The sequence below is a fragment of the Excalfactoria chinensis genome, chromosome 6 (genome assembly GCF_039878825.1).
Source record: "Excalfactoria chinensis isolate bCotChi1 chromosome 6, bCotChi1.hap2, whole genome shotgun sequence".
Lineage (NCBI taxonomy): Eukaryota > Metazoa > Chordata > Aves > Galliformes > Phasianidae > Excalfactoria > Excalfactoria chinensis.
This window is the reverse complement of record NC_092830.1, coordinates 4,956,311-4,975,652: the sequence shown is the minus strand read 5'-3', so window position 1 is coordinate 4,975,652 and position 19,342 is coordinate 4,956,311. Positions and strand designations below refer to the sequence as shown.

Genomic DNA, 19,342 nt, shown 5'->3' with positions numbered 1-19,342 from the left:
AGGTGACAACAGTTACAGGCACCGGTTGTTTGGTTGGACTGTGAGACTTAGAGTGATTGGAGTGACCTCAAGGCTAGATGTGAGCTTCGTGGCAATGTCTGCACCCTTTAGAAGTGTTGCTGTACCCACAGGTCCGTCACACAGCTCGAAGCAATCGCGAGGCCTGTCATAGGGAGCAGAGCAGCTGCAGGACTTGTCGCAAGGCTTGGAGCAGCAACAGGGTTTGTCATAGGAGCTGGAGCAACCACAGGGCTGTAAATGCTGCAACCTGGCTGTTCTTCAACATTGGGTAATCCTGCTTTGGTTTCAGTTTTTGGAACTGCGATTAAATTCACTTGTATCTATTATTAGATAATATAAGTGTGTTAGAAGGTGTGGAAATCTAGATATCAGTACTCAGTGCTTGTGCCTGTTGTCTAATGTACTCAATATTTTTAGAAAGAAGAATTTAAAAAAGTGTTAGCTTGCCAAATAAATGAAAAAAAAAGAAATCAAGTTCCAAACTAGGGATGTCAGAAGGGCCCTAGTTTCCATTTATCTCATGTATTTATGGAACAGATAACTCTTTTAAATGAAGCTTATTAAGCAGTCTTTCACTGTTGTTGTACTTTACACGTATCCTCTCAAACGGTTTATAGACAGTGCTTGTCAAAAGTCAGAAAGAACTTTCTCTTACATCCTCCCGTCTGTACAATAAAAGATGAGGGAAGGTGGAAAAACATCTTCAGTTCCTTGTGTGTCTGAGGTATGTTGCACCGGGAGTTGAGAAGGCAAAGTCCTTGCTGTTGTTCTCCTGTATATGTTTAGAAAGCCATAAGGGATCATTAAATTAGAGCTAGTGATAGGTTTTTAAATTCCAGATGGGAATGGTTTTGTTCATTTAATCGGATGCTATGCATATCAGAGATCAGGGATCTCTGGTATTTTTTGGGGAATCTTAATAATTGCATCAGCGCTGAGGCTTGTATTCAGCACGTAGCCGTATGGGTTTTCTGTTTTGGTTTGTTTTGTTTTAGTTTTAAAGTATTGTGTTTACTATTTGTTCAGCACATACACAAGATTAATGTTGTCATTTTTCTGTTTATGTGGAAATTATGACCTGGAAGTGACCAACACCACACAGCAGTGACAAATTCCCTGCAGTTACAATGTAACCACACGAATTGATTTCGTGCTGTGATTGGATTCAGCCATTTTGTATCTCCATCTGCTTTAGTATTTTTGATCCTTTTAAGCTCCTGGTCTAGGTTATTCTGTTCCAAATATATATATATATATATATTCCATATATATAGTCAAATTAGAGATTTAGTGTCTGCTTTAATTCCAGTTTCTCTGTTCATTCCACCTATGTCTTTTGGTGTACTTCAGCTGTCACGTATGTGTTGCAAAACCTGAAGTGTGTAAGGAGCAAATCTGGCCATTAGGTTTACATACCACGTAGCGATGTTGCTCTGGACAGTGGGCGTGGGGAAAAATAAAACATACGCTTGGGAACTTATACTATTGAGGAAAATCTTTCCATCTTCATGTGAGTTTTATTTCAGATAACTGGGCTGTAGAGAGTAAGAAGCTGAGCTACCAGCTTTGGGTTCTGTAAAGTTTATCGTAGGAAGAGGATAAGAAATGTTAAGGCATTGGTTGGGGTTGATTAAACATGTCAACAAAATGGAGGAGAAGCGTGCAAAACCCAGTATTGCGAGCTCATGTTAGATAATGCGATAGATAAAAATCATTTCCGGTCTGTATCCCAGCTACTAAAAGCACTCTTGTTTTAGTTTTGCAAGAATGTGGTATAAAGGCATAGAGACTTCTACTTTTAGGAGGGATAAGCTGAATACAACAGGAAATTATGCATTACTTATTTCTTATGTCATATTTTTGTTTTGAACAGGAATTAAATACTGTAGAGTAAACGCTAAGTCAGGGCCCAACACAGTGACGGACCACCTGGTGGGAAGGCAGGGCCAACCCACGGGAGCCCAGGCATGCACAGTGCAGCTAAGTGTCTGGAAGGACTAGAGCCGGGATCCACCCCTTCCTAGCTGTCATTTAAGGGTTGGCAGCCAAGGTGAGCGTACCTTGCTGGAGATTCCAGCGTACCTGTGGTTTGCTGAAGGTGAGCAGTTTCTTTTCTTTCTGTATCCTCTGCTGTTGTGTTTGAGCAAGTCCACATTTGCTGCAGCCTGCTTTTTTGGTGCTCTGTCGTCACTGCTGTGCTTTCTATTCTGGTACGAGTGTACGTGTAGTTTTTATGTCAACCGAAGTTTCAAGTCAGCTTTGGCCCTCTTTATTTCCAGCTGAAAAGCATTAAAAAGGCTGAATAAATATTTAAGTGTGTTCAACTTCAGTCTGTGCTGAATTGATTTAAATTACTGAGGATAATTGCTTCTGTACTGAGTTTATGTTGTACGGAAATTTTGGAGTAACTCTGTTAAAATACCTTATGGGTAAAAGCTTTGTTACAATCAATATCCTTTAGTGAGAAACTAAGGCACTAAGTGCTTGAAGAGTCTGTTTTCCCGTGAAGTAGAAGTTTCATTCTGATTTGTAGAGTCAGATTTTCATCTCTGTATTTTTGGGTAAACTGTTTTAGCTTTTTAGTCAGTTAAGGAAGAAAAATGTTGTCCTGCTGCGTGTTCTACGGAAGTACCTGAGGACATTTTCTGTCTCTTTGTAACTCTTTTGTACATGTGTTTATCTCTCCCTAACAAAAACAGGATGTGAATCTGATATTGAAATACTTCTTGCAGTAGAAGGAGATAACCATTTTGTCTTCTCCATTGTCTTGTGGGTAGATGTGGTGAGATATTGCAGTTCTGCACAGCATTTCGTACACAGTACAGACACGGATGTCCTGAGCGTTCCTAATATTCACCTCATCCACCAGACCGGTAAGTATCCGTTGAAATCCATTGAAATTTTAGTAATCAAAGCCAGAATTTTATGAACTGGTGTGGCGTGTTATTTGTGAAAATAGAGTTGTTGTTTTTTTTTTTTGCTTTTTGCAGCACTCCTGCAAGCACGGAGCACTGCTGTGTGACCGTGTATTCTGAGCAGCCGGAAGTTCTTACCAGTCAGAACTATATCAACATTGTTTTGATGCTAAGGTGATGTTCTTTTTAGTATTTATGTGCAGTTCTATATTGTATGGCACCTTGTTTTAAGTGCATGCCATGATTTAAAATGCCACAATATATGCCAATATTGGCTTGTAATTGTTTTCTGTCTGAGGCTTGTTTCACATTTTGCACCTTTGAAAGACTTGTGGGAATGGGACCTTCCTTCAGTTGTTTGTTATTTATAGAATGCCAAAAACCTTTTTCTCTCTCAAGCACTGTTGCTTTTATTGCTGATGAAGCCTCATATTGCTTCAGTGACTCACAAGAAACTTGTGATGTTCTTTTCAGAGATCTGTCGGCCTCACCTATATCCTCCTGGAAGCTACGCTAGGGCACATGGAAGAGAGGGAGGTGACAGGTGACAACTAACGTGGCTTCACCAGGGATGGATCCTGTCTTAACAATTTACTGGCCTTTCTTTCTATGATGGACTAAATGGACCAGAGAAGAGTCGCTGATATTAACTATGCGGATTTTTGGTAAGGCTTTTAACACTGTCCCCCACAGTATCCTTCTCTCCAAATGGCAAAGGTAAAGATTTGATGGCTGGACCATTTCGTGAATGAAGAAAATGAGTCACTGCCTGAAGGTGATGAGTGGTTTCCCTCACTGGGCAGTATTGGTACCAATGCTTTTCAGTGTTTTCGTCAGTGGAATGAAGAGTACCCACAGCAGGACAGCAGATGGCACCTTGCTGTTCAGTGTGGATAAGAGGTTTGAGTGGCAGGATGTGATGCTAGGACACCTAGACGAGCTCAAGCAGCGGGCCTTGTAGAATCTCCACAAACTCATTTTCAGGATCTGCCACCCAGATGCCCCAGCTTCAACGTTTCCCACTACCAATAGAAGCTGGGGGACAAAAGGATTGATCACAGCCCTGCCCAAAAGGACTTTGGGGGTGCTGGTGGATGGGGGAGTTGGATGTGACCCAGCAACAGCCTCTGATTTGACTATTGTATTCTAGATTCTTAGTTCTGTGGAAACTCAAAATGTGCCTGCCATACAAAACATAGGATAGATCATGCTGGCTACTTTACCTCCAATCCATTTTACCGTGAAATGGTTTTAAACATTTAAGCACTATGAACACTTCTGAGTCATTATTTTTTCTTCAAAGAAATCTACCTTAGTATTTTTCATGTTTAACGTTTTGCCCTGCGCTCATCACATGCTATGACAAAACAAATCTAAGAAGTGGGAAATTTATTTCTTTGGAAAGGGGCCATTAACAACTGGGGTTTGCGGCAGCTTATTTTTAATTATTTTTAGGTCTGCTAGAGCTTCCAATAAATGTTGGGAACATGGCAGTTGTTTCACCTGCAAAAACATGAATAGCACTGTTATTTATGTATTTATTTTATGTTCTTTGCCCTGTCATGATCTGCCTGCTCAGCAGGGGGAAATCCATTGAAATACTGGAAGGCCATAGTGATATCTTTCGTCAAGCCCTCTGTTCTCCAAGCTGGAGAAGGCCAGCTCCTTCAAACTTTCTTCATAGGAGAGGTGCTCCAGCTCTCTGAGCATCTTTGTGGCCCTCTGGGTGACGGGTCTTCTAGTTCTGATAGAACTTTCCTGGGTGGAATAAGCAAGCTGTTGTATTTCTAAATAGACAGACGTGGGTTTGAAAGGGTTAGTAAAGGTCTGCATAATCTGTTTAATTTATGATGAATCATTCTTATGATATGAGAACATTTTTATGATTAACATCTGCTAGAAGTGGGTCTAGCAACCCTATTGTCTATCTTTTCTGGGTGTAGTCAACGAAGGTAGTAGCTGTAGAATTGATTTTTATCTTGCTGTGTTGTTAGCCCTACCTGTGTTGGTCTGTTTGTGCTCATAGCTCCTTCTTCCCCTGCTTTTCCAGCACTTCAAACTATCCTTGGAATGAGAAACAGATCTAAGATTCAAGTCCAAGTTGCGAGTTCAGCGCCGTTGTTGAAGAGCACCAACGCTGAAGCTTGTTGTTTTCTACAGGGCTCTCTTGCTCCAGTTCTGGCAACTAAAGACTGACTGTAAGCTTGATAAGCAGCCGGACGCAAGTTATGCACCCTATAATGTGTTCAAAGCCCCTCGTGCAGTAACGCTTCAGTTTCTTTGTAACCATAAGGCCACAGTTTTTTCACTTTTTAATGAATTGTGTTTTTGAGAACTGTGGTTGGTAGGTGTTTGTCTGCCGCTTGCCCGCTATTATGTAAAACAACTCGTATTGTGTTACTTGTATGTTCTTGGAAACAATTTCTTGGAAATGATTGTGCACTGAGCATTGTATTAGAGATTTCAGCGAGTTGTTAATTGTTAATGCTTGGAAGACTAAGTAAGATCACCCCTAGGACATGAGTACTCTTGCTTCTTTGTATATGTAACAGTATTGGGCTGATACAAACTATCTGACCAAAGTGAAATAATGTTTCCTTTGCTGCGAGAAAAAAAATGGTTGTAGAGCTTTCAAGGGAGACACTTAACTTGTATCCTATGGATTATCAATGCTGTGTTTATGGAGCAAACATTAAATTGTTACTAACAGTAACCTGTTTGAAAACTTAACTGAGCAGTGGCATTCTTTGTCTTTTTGCGTTCCCTTCTGTTTGCAGATAAATATATATCAATGACCCACAGAGCATCACAGAAGCGTTCTGCTGAGAGAACACGTTAGACAGATTGTATCTCAGAAACTAAATGCAGTTTTTTGTCTAGACTTCATAAGCAGAACAAAGAATGTGGCCGCTGGAGCTTTGCTCATCCTTTCCAGCAAGCACAGACACATTTCCCTTGAAACAGAAAAGCACAGAGGGCAGAAAAGCAGGCCATTTAAACTTTTGTTCACTGAGATTATTTTCATGCAGAACAATCCTTCACGATTGCAGTGTAACACCATATCTGTAATTAGGAAAACTTTCTGGTTTTGAAATCTGTTGCAATTGGTCTCAGTATGGCTGAGTGTGCAGCTAAACACCTCAAATCCTTCCTATCCTTCAAGCTACCTTCAGTTTTCAGAATGTTTCAGCTCTGAGATTCTGTTTGAAGTTTTCCCGTAGGGTTTCACCTGGGATCATTTATCTGGCAGTAACAAGAACCTGGCAGTTCCGATGGCCTGACCTCTGAGGTACGAGGCAGCTTCAACTGGGGAAACTCCAGGGCAGCAGCACGTCCTGGTGAAAAACACTCACTGTAACGAGCTTTTTGTCACTAGATTGTCAGTGCTCATTAAGTACGCTCAGGGTTTATGCATTTTACTGTTCAATACTGAAATAAAAAACGATACTTCAAATTCTGATATTAAAGTAGGAGCACGAGGATGAAAATCCAGGGAGCTGCATGGAAGCATCGGAATGGAACATGAGAAAGTACACCTCAGAATTATTCTTTTAGATTTAAGTGTACCTAGTAAACCAGTCTGTATTCAGCAAGGTGTTTAAAGCCCATCTGATACCTGCACATATTTCTGCCTGTTCTCTTACTCAAAACTGCAGCCCCCATCCGGAACAAACGAAGCTACCGTGTTACGTCACACACCAAATTTCAAGCGGTGATAAATGGGGGAGTCGAGTAGCTGTATTGTAAACACCACAATTATCTGGGGTTCATTTTCTTTTGTATTTTCCCTCCATCATTCCCATACTACTGGATCTGTGGAAACTGAATAAATGATTTTACATTTTAAAAGATCTCTTGGGTATAAGTTATCACATTTACAATATCTATATATTCTTTCAGAATTTTATTGAAATTACAAGCAAGACTAGCTTGATATGTTACAAATTGGCTTTCTCTTCCTTTTGCATTTCAATTATGTCTGCCAAAGCTATTTAAAGCCTTTCAGTACACTACTTAAAGGAGCTCTTGGAGAAAAATCTCTCGCAGTTTTCCAGTGCCAAAAACACCACTCATGTCATTAGTGTGGAAGTTTTCTGGGTGCTGCCCTGTAGGGGATATTGTATTTCAGCACATATCCAGGGTACGTGAAGTAATTCAGAACAGCAGAGGTCAGATTCCAGCAACTGCCCTATTCTGCTCAGCCACATTCCAGGAGCACAGGCGGCTCTACTAAGGGAAGCGATCTGCAGTTATGTTACACCCAGGTCAAGTTTAAAGAGCGCTTACAGTTCATGAGGAATCGCTGCCCAAGTGCGGTGAAATTCCCCCAGACGGCTGAACACAGCTCCCACCTTTGAAGAACAACTGTATTACTTTTCGGCTGTACCATTTCTGCTCGCTCAATTACTATTTAATCAATTGTTCTGGGAAAAAATAATTAAAGAAAACAAATAATAATAATAATAATTAAAAAAATAACCTATTGTCTCACTTGAGCCAATTGCTATGAACAAGCTATTATTTTTGGGGGCGTTATGATAAAATCTTCTAAGTTGTCTTCCTGGTTTATTTTTAACCTAACTTAGATGTGTATGGATTACAAACACAAAATCATACTTCATCAGTGCACCTGCTACTTTTCACCAGGCAGAATCGGCCTCTTGCTGCAGTTCAGGTACGAATCAATAAGAACCTTTGTGCATTTTCTTCAAAGAAAAAGTGACCGATCTAGGCCAGAAAAAAATGGAGCAGGTTACAGAAGGCCGGAGGAGCCCATTCCACTTGAATCGCTGCAGCTCCAGCGGCGTCACATCGCCTGTTGGTTTGCGAGCACGAAGCGGTTGGAGAAGAACCCAGTGGTGACCGCTTTGGGCCTCTCGTTCAGAATCTGTAGCCCAGTAAATGTTCGCTTTGAGCACACGCACCCATTTGCAGGCAGTAGGTTTGGAAAGCGAGAGATGTCTGTTATACATTTATAAGCCAAGGAGTTGTATGTGCCAGTACCCAACCGCTGTAGTTCACAACTACATTAACTGATGGCTTTGCCAGAAAACCAGCAGGCAAAGGTTTCCTCCCGCCACCCCCAAAACATCCAGATTTCCAATTAAGAACAAGACTGCAAAGCAAAGTGAGTTTAATCACTGAAGTCTTTACACAGTACCGGTGTCCTTGGAGAGGATTGAACTCTTTCCGAAAGCGTTCCTACCCATGTATGCGTCACATCAATGTATCCCCGAAAAGCACCGTACAGAGCCGTTCATAAAGCTGTGCTGCAAATGTCCTTCATCAGCTATTCTGTCAGGCACATCATTAACCCCTGCAGGAGTTTGCCACATCCCTGCTCCCATATTTCCACCTCCACCTTTAGTTTTTTTTCCTCAGTCAGGTATAAAGTTGTTACATATTTAACAAACTTTTTTTGTTGTCGTTTTTTGGGGTTTGTTTGGTTTTTTGTTTTGTTGTTGTTGTTGTTTTTAGTGTGGTTTTTTTTTTTTCTCCTTTTTTTTTCTTTGGATGAGGGCCAAGAGAAAGCGTGGCAGAGACAGAAAGCGGACAGCAGGGGACTCTGGAGACCGTTAATGCCGGGGACGTTCTTTGGAAGGGTGTCTCGTGAGACGCAAAGCGATCCGTTCCAATTTGGCACAATTATTTAATTGATTTATGAATCCGTCAAAGAGGCGAGAAGGGGAAGCGCGTACTAAGCTGTCATTTACAGAAACGTCATCGCAGCCCCTAATTCAGATCTCGGGTTCACGTGTCAAACTGTCACGGCCCCGGGCCGGCCGTAACGAGCCCCAGCTGCGCTAACGAGGCGGCGAGCGTCAGGCGGGGCCGCGACCGCTCCGGCGCAGCTGCGGCGGCCCGGGAGCGGCTGCGGTTCGTCGGCAGCCCGGGGGCGGAACCGCGCTGACGCCTCTTAAGCTCCGCCTGAGGCCGCCGGTAGCCACGAGGGATCCGACCGGAATCAGCATTACGAGGAGCCGGAGCGGGTGGCGTTTCTTCGTCCGGTCGTCGCGTCGGTGAGGCCGAAAGGCGGTAGGTGGGGCTGTTTTTTTTACGCGTGTTTTTGGGCTTGGTTGTGATGTTTTTCGTTGTTTCGTTTAGGCTGTTGCCGGATCTTTCGCGTCGAGGATCGGCCCTGACCGGTGAGTCGTTCTATTAGAACCGGAGCCGCGGAGACGGCGCGCTTCGGAGCCGTCCGGGGCCCGGCTTCCCCGGTGGGAGACCGCCGGGCTTTCGCCGCGCTCCGTTCGGGGCAGACGCGGGGTCCCTGCTGTGCTCCCCTGGCTTCTGGGAGCCGGCGCGGCGTCGCCGTCCGGCCGCCGTCACGTTTTCGGAGGGAGCCGCCGCTCGGTTTTCCGAGTCGCAGCGCAGCCCCGCCGCGTTCTCGGTCCGTCCCGAGTTTTTGAGCGGCTTTCTCGCATCCTTCCTTTTTGTCGAGCCGGAGCGAGCGGGACGGGGCCGCGTTCCTGCGGCCTCGGTGCCGCCGGGTGTAAGAAGCGACGGCGAGAGCCGCTTAAACGGAATCTTTTTCGCAGATCGACCGAGGGTCGCGGCGGAGACTCCTTTATGCCGGAATTTCTGAGGCGGTGAAGCCTTGAGCCTTTAGAGGCTAACAGGTATGTCTGTTTTGTTTTGTTTTTTGTAGTAATCTCGCAGGTCCGCCGTTCGGCCGCTTCTATTTCCTCGCCTTTAGTTAGGCGCGGCGGTCGGGTTCCGACCCGGCGTTTCGGAAGGGCCGGCGCGGTACCGCCGCCGGACGAGCCCGGGTGGAGAGGGACCCCGGGGCGGCCTCGCCCCTTCGGCCGGCGTTTTTGGGCGCATCGGTCCGTCTCGCTTTCGGGGACGGGATCGTGTGTTCTCTCGTTTTCTGTGTAGTTTCAGGAGTGTCATCTCATTCTCCACACGGAGACGCGGCTGGACAGGAACGCTGTCGTGGAGGGCTTACAGATTTTTACAGGAATACGTTCCGGGGACGAGGCGGCGGAGTCGGTGTTGTGGCGAGAGTTCCTCGAGGGACGCGGAAGCGAGGGGAGCGCCGAGGAGCGGGGCTCCAGCGGCCGGTCCGCGTGGGTTTCATTGCCCGGGGTCGTCCGTCGCAGGCCGGGACCGAGAAGCGTGGAAATGGGCGTGCACGCATCCTAAAGGAGCTTCTCAACTTCAGTCGTTTGTTCCAGCTGTAGGTTTGTACGTCCCTGCTAGTTGTTAGGAAAGTGAAATGTATCTTTGCAGGAGGTTCGGTCAGCGAGTCTAACACTAAAATTTTTGTGCAGGTGACAGGAGACCGGGAGGAGCGCGAGGCCTCCGGAGCTCGTCTTCAATTGCGAGTAAGTGACGGGAGTAACCTGAACAAAGGGAGTTGGGGTGAGTGATTTTTCAGGTAGCTTTTCACTCAATGAATCATTTTATTTTTGCAAGGGACTGGAGGACTGCAGGGTAAAGACGATCGGCGCAGCTTTTGGGAAGCGTGAGAAGGACGGCCGGCAGAACTACAGGTTTTCACTCTCCAGACAGGTTGTGGAGTCGTGTGGTCCCGGGATACTCAAGTTGGGCCCGCAGCATTCGCAATGGAATAACCATGACAAAGCCACGGAAGCAAGGGAGATGAACAGCAGGATTTTTCTCTCACATCGGCAAGGGAGATGAACAGCAGGATTTTTTCTTTCACATCGGCAAGGAGCCGAACAGCAGGATTTTTTTCACATCGCGTTCTGTAGCGGAGCATCGGCTTCGACAGGGAGGACGGAGGGGAGCGAGCCGTCAGACGAGAAGGTCGGCCACCCGGAAGCCCGTCGGGATGAGGATACGGCGTCACCAGGTAGGGGCTGTGTTTTTTCTACTCTTTTTTTGGAGGAAGGTGGAGCGGTTTCAGTCGTGCGAGTTGTTAGAGGATTAGGGTTAATGGAGAGAGGGTTGAGAAATATTGGTGTGGTTGTCCTGTAAGGGTTTTGTAGTGTGAGGTGTTATGTCTTAGATGTTTAGTTTTGTCAGGTTCTAGTGCAGCTGGTGCGTCTGTCGATGCCGTGGCTGGTGGACAAAGGCAGGAGAAGGGTCGTGCTATAGTGTCTAGCGGGCTGTTTTTTGGGGTTCAGCAGACGGTCGGTTGGAGGTTAGCACTGCGGTGAGGGGGTTGTTTTTCTGTTGCCGTTTGGCCATAGTTAGTGGTTATGGTGGAATGTTTGTTAATGTTGCCGCAGGGAGTAGGAATCGGCACGGTGGCAGGGGGCGAGTCAGGTGGCTTTTTTTGCTCAGGTTTAGGGGCTCGCTTAGGTTGGCGTTGTTCTTTTGTCGTCCGGTTTCTGTTAGCGCGGAGCCTGATGTCTGGAAGGCAGGGCAGCTCGGTTGAGGGGTGTAGCATCGGCCACTTGTGTAGGTTTTGGCGTGTGTTCTTTTTCGTGTGGTTTGGAGGCTAGAGTTTGTAGTGTTGTTTATTGTGCTGTTTGTGCTTCATTCTGGGTTGGAGTTGACTTGGGTTCGCTCGAATTATTGTTGGCAGCGTCACGTTTGCAGGGTGGCTACTTAGTTGCATTTGTATCGGTCAGCGGATGGTTTTGTTAAAGGCCGGTTAATGTCACTCGGCGAGTAGTTTGTCTTCTTAGGACTTGGCTGGTTTATGTTTTTAGCGGCACTGAGTTTTCTGTGTTAGTTTTGGCTGCTGTTTTTTTTTAGGGAAAGTGTGTTGTTGAGCGTGCAGAGTTTTCTGCTTTTGTTTTGCTGAGTTTTCCTTGTAGAGCAGTTGTGAGGTTGGTCTGTTAGGACTCGGCTTGTTTTGCGTTTTTAGGGGTGTTGAGCTGTCTTTGTTAGTTGTGGCTGGTGTTTTGTGTGGAAAGTCTAGTTGCTTGAGTAGTTTTCTTTAGTGCTGAGTTTTTTCTGTCGGTCTCTTAGGATGTGGCTTTTTTTATTGTGTGGATTTTAGTTGCCTTAGTTTTGGCTTTTTCTTTGCATATTTAGCGTGTTGTTTGAGCATGCGGAGTTAGCTGCTTTGGTTGTTGGTTAAATTTCGTTGTTGAGGAGTTAGATGTTTGTGTGTTTGTTAGGACTTGGCTTTTTTTTTGTGGGGAATTAGTTGCTTGAGTTTTTTTCTGTGATGAATTTGGTCTGTTAGTCCTTGGCTTGTTTTGCAAGTTGCGGTGTTGTCTTTGTTAGTTTTGGCTGGTGTTTTTTTTTTTTGCAGAGTTAGTGTTGTTTGAACATGTGGAGTTTGCTTTTGTTTCAAATTTGGTTGTTGAGATTTTTTGAATGTGTTTGTTAGGTCTTGGCTTGCTTTGTTGTCTTTGTTTTTGGCTGTTTTTTTTCAGAGTTTTCTTTGGTAGTTTAAATTTCTAGAGGAGTGAGATGTTTTGTTAGTACTTGGCTGTTTTTTGGTTTTTGAGGTGTTAAGTTGACTTTGTTAGTTTTGGTTAATTGTTTGTGAGGACTTTAGTGTTGTCTTAGTGTTTTTTTTCTTGGCTGTTAGTTAAGTGTTTGGACTTTGCTTTTGTCTTGCATGGTTTGGAATGTAAGGGGGAAACTCTGGCTGCTCACTCTTGGAGTGAGTGGTCAGAGTTTCCCCCTTTGTAATGGGGCTAGACACCGGGTTTTGCACTATCTCTAAAGAGATATATTTTTTTTATTTTTGGGCGGGACGGTGGGTTCATGTCGGTCTTTTTGCTGGTGAGGGGGCCTGTGAAGGCCCCCCCTGAGTGGGGGTGTGAGGGGGGCCCCACCTGGCATAGGGGCCCCCTGAGTGGGGGTGAGGAGGGGGGCCCCACCTGGCATAGGGGCCCCCTGAGTGGGGGTGAGGAGGGGCCCCACCTGGCATAGGGGCCCCCCTGAGTGGGGGTGAGGAGGGGAAGCCCCTTCTTCCTGTAGGGGCTTTCCCTGAGTGGGGGGCGGCTTCTGCTGATGTTGTCTTCCCTGTGTGCTTGACTGTTTCCTATGTGGTGATGGTTGTATTCTTGTAGGGCTCCTGGGATGTAAAGGAAGAGGCTTGGAGGAGCTGGGCTCTATGTCCTGCAAAAGAAGAAAAATGAATTGAAGTGTTAGGGCAAACCAGAATGATGAAAGGGCTTTTCTCTATGTAGTCACTAAATGGCAATTGAGAAGTAGAGGGGGTTGCCTTCTTAAAAGGGTTTGGATAAGTGGCTGGAGGGGAATTGTGCCTGCAGTATATGTGTTGGGTATGCTGTGGGTGGTTTATGGTATTGATTGAAATAGCTTGATATCTGAGAAGGAGTTGAGTTGCTACTTTGCTTACTAAGTGTTTTGCCTTTTCTTCTAGGAAAGCAAGTCAATTAAATGGAAGAATAAAGAAGATGGTCCTGATGGCTCCTCTTGTGTCAAGTCCAAGGCTGACTCGACTGCTTTTCTACATTTATATTAAATAAACTCTTTGCATTAATGAGGTTTAACTCTGTATTTCTAAGTGTGCTTCCCTAAATGTGTGCTGACTGCAATCTGTAGGCAGACAACTTACTTAAATAATTTCAAAAACAAAATATGAACTAGGACTTGCTTTGTAAGAGAAGTCTTCTACTTTGTATTACTATTTTAATAATTAAAATGAAAATAATTTTTATTTTATTACTTTATTTTTATTTTAATTATTTTAATTATTACTTTAAGTAATAATAAAGTAGTAATACTTAAGCCCAACTGTAGAGGGCAACATCAGGGTATAACTCTATTCTCATTTCAGTGTGTACCACAGGCATATCTCTAAGCTTGCTTCTGTGATGGGCTGTGATGTGAGAAGCAGGTCATGATGTCTGTCTTGTTTGGAGACAAATAAAATAAAGGCTCAAAATGGTCTTTCAATAAAGCTGTTGTGTCTCTCAGAGTGAGTGCTGTGTGTCCTAAGAAGTGAGTGGGATGTCTTATGCAATTGAGGGAAAGAGAAGCCATGCTCAACACTTTGTACAGAGGATGCCTGTCTGTCCCTGAATAAAACAAAGATTAAACCCCACAGTAATATGCCACTTACCTCAATAAAAGATGTGCTGGCTACTTCTGGACTTGAGCCTTATTCCTTTGGGGTGGGTGTTAGGCTGTTTACCTCAACTAAGGCAAAGGTGACAAAGATGTTCCCTTGTAAGCAAGCCCGCTTGCTGTGTTTCATAGCCTGTAGAAACAGAAATTGAGACTTAAATTCAAATGAACTAATGCAGAACTATAACATATCAGATATGCTTTATTCAGCAAGTGAAACTGCAGAGTATGATACCAGTGATCTTATTGCTGCAGTTGAACATATGGTTAAAAGTATTCCTTAAATTCAGTAGAACTTTGAGCTCTTGAGAAAACACTTTGACATAGAAAGCAAAAGTGTTAACTTTGCTGAGAATTTACTTGGTTTTTCCCTAGGAAACTCTCTAGCTGCTGCTTCTCCTTGAAAGCCTTTGCCAAGAAACTCGGTGATTTCCTTTGAACCTTGGTTCCTAACTGAGACTTAACTGTAATACAAAAGGGGGCGGTGGTATTGTATCACATTGTTCCGACTGAAATAAATGGAACTGCATTCCCTTCTGCCTCTGTGTTAAGAAAAATAAACAGACTGAATCTTTTCTGCTGTAGTCTGCAGTTGTTATGTACTGGCTACATGTTTAATAAATGATCTGTTTCTGCTACCATTGAAGTGCAACAGTTGTTAGATAATTCATGACTCTTTGCAGAGCTCACTTAAAAATGATTCTGCTTTCCTATTGATATTAACAGCACAGCAGTACATTACTAGCTATTTCTAATTAATAGCTCAAGAACACGTTAGAAGGCAAATGATCATCGCAACAAACATAATGATGGAATGTTTTCCTGAGGAATGCTTGAAGTCTCTTTAACTGAGCTAATAAATGCTTATAAGGAACAACAAGCTCATCACAATTACAAGTCTGAATTTTCTAGTAAACACAAAGAGAAAACACCCTATTGCTCCTTGCTGCTCACTGTCAGACTGTTGACTGCCCTGGCTGTTGCTGAGAGTCTGCTGTGGCCTCTCGTATCCCACTCCGCACGCTTAAGTAGAATTGCTCCTGCCAAACTGCACATGCTTTGCTATCATAGGGCCCGATGCTGAGACAACATCGATCTGCAAAGCCTTCCTACCCCGGTGGAGTCCACAGCTCTTCCTTCTTTAGTTTACTGTCATCAACAAACAAACTTAGTACACACACTGCGGTGCCCTGATTGTTCCTAGAAATACCCGAGAGGACTCTGCCCATAAATGAAGCAAGCCATGAGGCAAATGACCGGTGCCTCTCTGCTGGCCTTTCCCCTCGTCATTTATCCTAACAAACGCTTGCATTCTCCTTTGTAGGGGTCTGAGTCAGTGCTTAGGTTTCTCTTTTTTTTTCTTTTTTTTTTCTTTTTTTTTTTTTTTTAATTATTTTTAATATGATATATATATACATATCATAATAATAAGAGGTACAAGGAGGAAGGGCTGTCTGCTGAGGTAGGACTGACTTTCTGCATCCCCCTGCCCGACAAGCATCTTCCCTACATGCTCAGATAATACAGAACTAGAACACGGCACAGACGCCTCTCTTTTGTTATGCGTGCGCTCAGTGGAGCGAGCTGATGTTAGAAACGGCAAAAATAAAGGAAGGCAAACTCGAAAGCAGAACTTATAGCAATTAATTACTGAATCAGAATTGCTTAAACCGCTGCAGTTAATGACTATCCCATTCATGCAAAATGGCAAACAGGTCAGAATCAGTAATACAGATATAGCTAACAAGTACAGATTGTCTCCCACGCAACATCAAATACTGCTAAAACCGCTACAAACCAAGTCATTTCTCAAAACACACTGTCTGCATAGAATCAGTATTAGTGTGTTCTACCAATACCCAGAAGGGCTGAACAGAAAGTAAGTTTCGTAGCTATGAAGACTCAAACAGCCAAACACGCCCCTCTCTTGATCCCCTACATTGAAAAACGCCCTCCCTTGTCACGCCGTGTGGGAGCTCCCACATTCTCTAGGATCTACGCTCACGTGGGGAAATCTCATCTACAGTAATAGCCCTTCTGCATCAAATTGACTTTTCAAGCTGACAATATAAATCCCTGCCCTCAAAACCGTGCAATAATGTCATAGTAAGGGGATTTTTTTACCCAATTAAAGAGAAATCAAACCTACAATGACAATAGAAGGAGATCTTTTAAATTCCTTTCTCTGATATAACCCTTCTCAGCAGTTTCTAAGTTCTTAATTACTTCACACGTCAAAATCCAGCCATATAAATAGAAATATTAAGGCTACAAAGGAAAGGCTACAGCTATTATCTTTGTAACAGCACCGGAACCACTGCCGTGAGATCACGTAACAAAAAGAACAAGGCTTACCTGTCTCTGAAGATCTAGGCTCACTGAAAAACTCCACAAAGCAGGGATCTCGAGCGAGAGATCCTTCCTCGCTGGCAAAAGGCCCTCGAGTGAGGTCTGAGAGGGGCAGAACCTGGTTCCAGCCCTTCCCGTTGTTATGGTAAATCGCCGCCGCCTGTGCTCCTGAGACAGACCCGGTCTCCTCGCCCAGGTGCCGGATCGGTGATTCCGACGTGGATTCTGCAGTTCCCAGACAGTCTTGCAAATCTTACTGCTTATGATACAAGCTATATATATGAATACTATATATGTATATATATATATACACATATACATATACATATATACATGTACATATGTATATGTGTATACATATATGATGTATATATATATATACCGGTATCTATATATATATACTGGTATCTATCTATCTAAATATATCAATATATCTATATGTATCTATAGATATCTATAAATATATATCTATATATCTATATCTATAGATATCTATAGATAGATAGATAAAGATATCTATATATAAATCTATATATATATCTATACCACTATATATATATATATATTGCTATACTCCAGTACCTAGACACACAAGCCTTGGATAAGTCAGGCACAACCACTTTGTAGAGGGAAGCAGTATCACTTATCCTTCTCAAAGCCTTTCCTGAGAAATGGGATCCCCCAAACTTCGCTAGCTTAGCAAAAGCTCAATGAGAGCTTAGCGAAAGCTCACCGGAACTCCATGGATTCTGACTGAGCTCAGTGCGTGAGGAAAGAAGGCTGCGGAGACTGTCTGACTGACAGGCTTTTTTACTGTTCCGTTTTAAATGGAACTCTGATCAAGTGAGATGATCACACAAGAAAGCTCACACCTCAAGTCGCTGTCTGACTTGCTGAACCCTCATCTCCACTACTTGTTCAATCTGACATTTCTCAAAGAGAAGCCACTGGCAGAATTTGCTCAACTCCCAGAAGGGGCAATTGTTTAACTAAAAGAAACCTCACAGTCATATATTCAAAAACTCACAGGTTTCCAACCCATCTTGTTTGCAATGCCAATACTCCAAGTATTTCACTTGTTTTACAGAGAAAAAAAAAACCAAACACACAACACCACCGTCAACAACAATAACAACAACAAAAAGAGGAAATCATCCTTTCTTGGCATCTCAAATCATTAACCCTGCAGTATGTACTCTGCTCACACAAGTCCCAGTTTTCTTTACCCCACGGGGACGAATAGCATCCCCTAAGGCCCGCTCTATGGAGCAATGCTCTTCAGCCTCGTACCCGATAACGCAAATATTGGATTCGTGCGCACCCTAGACATGTTCACTGACGGCACCGAGCTCGGTGGTGCTGCTGATATAATAGAAGGGAGGGATATCATCCAGAGGGATCTAGACAGATATGAGAAGCAAGCCCACGTGAACACTACGAGGTTCAAAGAAGCCCGGTGTCCCGCTTTGGTCAGGGTTCTAGCGGACTAAAAGCTGAACGTGAGCGCAACGGCACCCCCTTGCGGCCAGGAATGCCGGCGGCATCTTGGGCCGCGTCAGAAGAGAAAGGGCGTCGGGAAGAGGGAGGTGACGGTCCCCCTCCGCTCTGCCCCGAAGGGCCCCGGCTGGAGTCCCGCGCCCGGGCCTTGAGGGGAGAAATACTGCCGGAGTGGCTCCGGGGGAAGGCCGCAAAGGGAGCAAAGGGCTACAATACTTCTTCCAACGAGAAACATTGAGGGATTTGGGTCTGTTTATCACAAGGGACAAAGGCCTCATTACAGCCTACTAGCACACGAAGCGAGCTCATAAACAGCACAGACGCTGACCTGTTATGCGGTCTGTGTGATACTGTTGTACTGATGTGAAATACAGCAATAACAGGAGGGTGGCAAAGCGCTAGGCTGCGGCAACCAAAGACGAGCCCGAACGCAGCAACTGCCGCAGAAGCAGCACCAAAGAAAAGAAAAACGCCTCACCTTCTAAAGATCTCTCTACTACTCACAGAACTCGGGCACGATGCTCTCACCTCCGCCGCCGAGTCTTAAATGAGGGCTGCGAAGGGGTGGATCCCGGCTCCGCCCCTTACGCTGCGGCGCCCGCACCTGAGCTCTCCCGGGTCGGCCCGGCCCCTTCTCGCCACGTGCTCCGTCATCGCTTCCAGCTGTGACTTGTCATCTCTGTTACAGCCTGAAAGAGACAGGATAAGGCAGAACGGCTTTAATTAACACAGGGGACATTTAGGTGACATCTGAGGAGGCAGGAATGTCTTACTCGGGGCGGCGAGGCGCTGGCGCTGGGCGCGCGGAGGAGCCGTGACGGCCCCGCGTCCGGAGGCGTTCCGCACCCGGTCGGACGGGGCTCCGGGCGGCTCCGCCGAGCGAGTGGCGGCCCTGCCTGCAGCGGAGGTGTTCCGACGACGTGATTCTTAAGCTCTGTTGCCACCCGAGCCGCTCTGTCATAGAAATGGACGCTGAGCCAATATGTCGAAATGTTTTTTAACATTCGTAAGAAAACCCACAACCGACGCCCAAATTTCCACAGAGGATTTTACTGCACAAAGCAGAGCCAGAAGAGATTTATTGCAGAGAAACAAAGCGCTCTTGGGGAACTGAGACTCCGTTTGCACGTGCTTCAACTGTGGTTCTCTCATTTCCTGACAATTAATGTTGAGAAAGTTCTTTGTGAAATATTGGTGTGATTCCTGTCTCTTCTATTTAAAATGAGTTTTGTTTTGTTTTTGTTTTTGTTTTTTGTTTGTTTGTTTTTTAGCAATATACTATGTAAAGCAGGTCATTAATATTAACTTGAAAGGCCTCAAAGCAGAATTTAATGACAATTGGGGCTGTTCAGCAGTACAGAGGATCCCAGACTGATCCCAGAGTTACCCCTTCTTTGAAGAGCTCCTTAGCAGACGTCTGAAACGTTAGATTTTGATTTTGGTTTACTCTCGCAGGATGATCATACATAATAACTCAGTATTTTTAGTATTAAAAGCTATTCTTAAAATGGAATCTGTGTAAAATTATCTTCAATGTCTTGAACCGTAAACTTCTAAAGACAACACTAACAGCAGCATTATCACTTTCAGTC

The 19,342-nt window shown here is 44.5% G+C and overlaps 1 protein-coding gene and 3 long non-coding RNA genes across 4 annotated transcripts in view; 3 read left to right on the top strand and 1 right to left on the bottom strand.

The window, feature by feature from the left end:
• The window catches only part of LOC140254264 (uncharacterized), a 333,994-nt gene that overhangs the window by 191,912 nt on the left and 122,740 nt on the right, over positions 1-19,342 (top strand). The window lies entirely within an intron of this gene.
• LOC140254490 (uncharacterized) lies at positions 198-3,558 on the top strand. Its single transcript, XR_011904233.1, has 5 exons — positions 198-289; positions 1,895-2,119; positions 2,799-2,894; positions 3,012-3,110; positions 3,411-3,558. It is a non-coding gene; the product is annotated as an uncharacterized lncRNA (long non-coding RNA).
• Positions 3,685-10,591, top strand: LOC140253993 (uncharacterized). The gene is made up of 7 exons (XM_072340156.1): positions 3,685-3,836; positions 7,651-7,834; positions 9,042-9,082; positions 9,533-9,556; positions 9,816-10,116; positions 10,211-10,264; positions 10,356-10,591. The coding sequence occupies exons 1-7, from the start codon at positions 3,685-3,687 to the stop codon at positions 10,581-10,583; spliced, it is 984 nt and encodes a 327-aa protein (XP_072196257.1). The 3' UTR covers positions 10,584-10,591.
• LOC140254213 (uncharacterized) lies at positions 12,864-18,279 on the bottom strand. The gene is made up of 3 exons (XR_011904100.1): positions 18,229-18,279; positions 13,900-14,037; positions 12,864-12,929 (listed from the first exon to the last, which is right to left on the bottom strand). It is a non-coding gene; the product is annotated as an uncharacterized lncRNA (long non-coding RNA).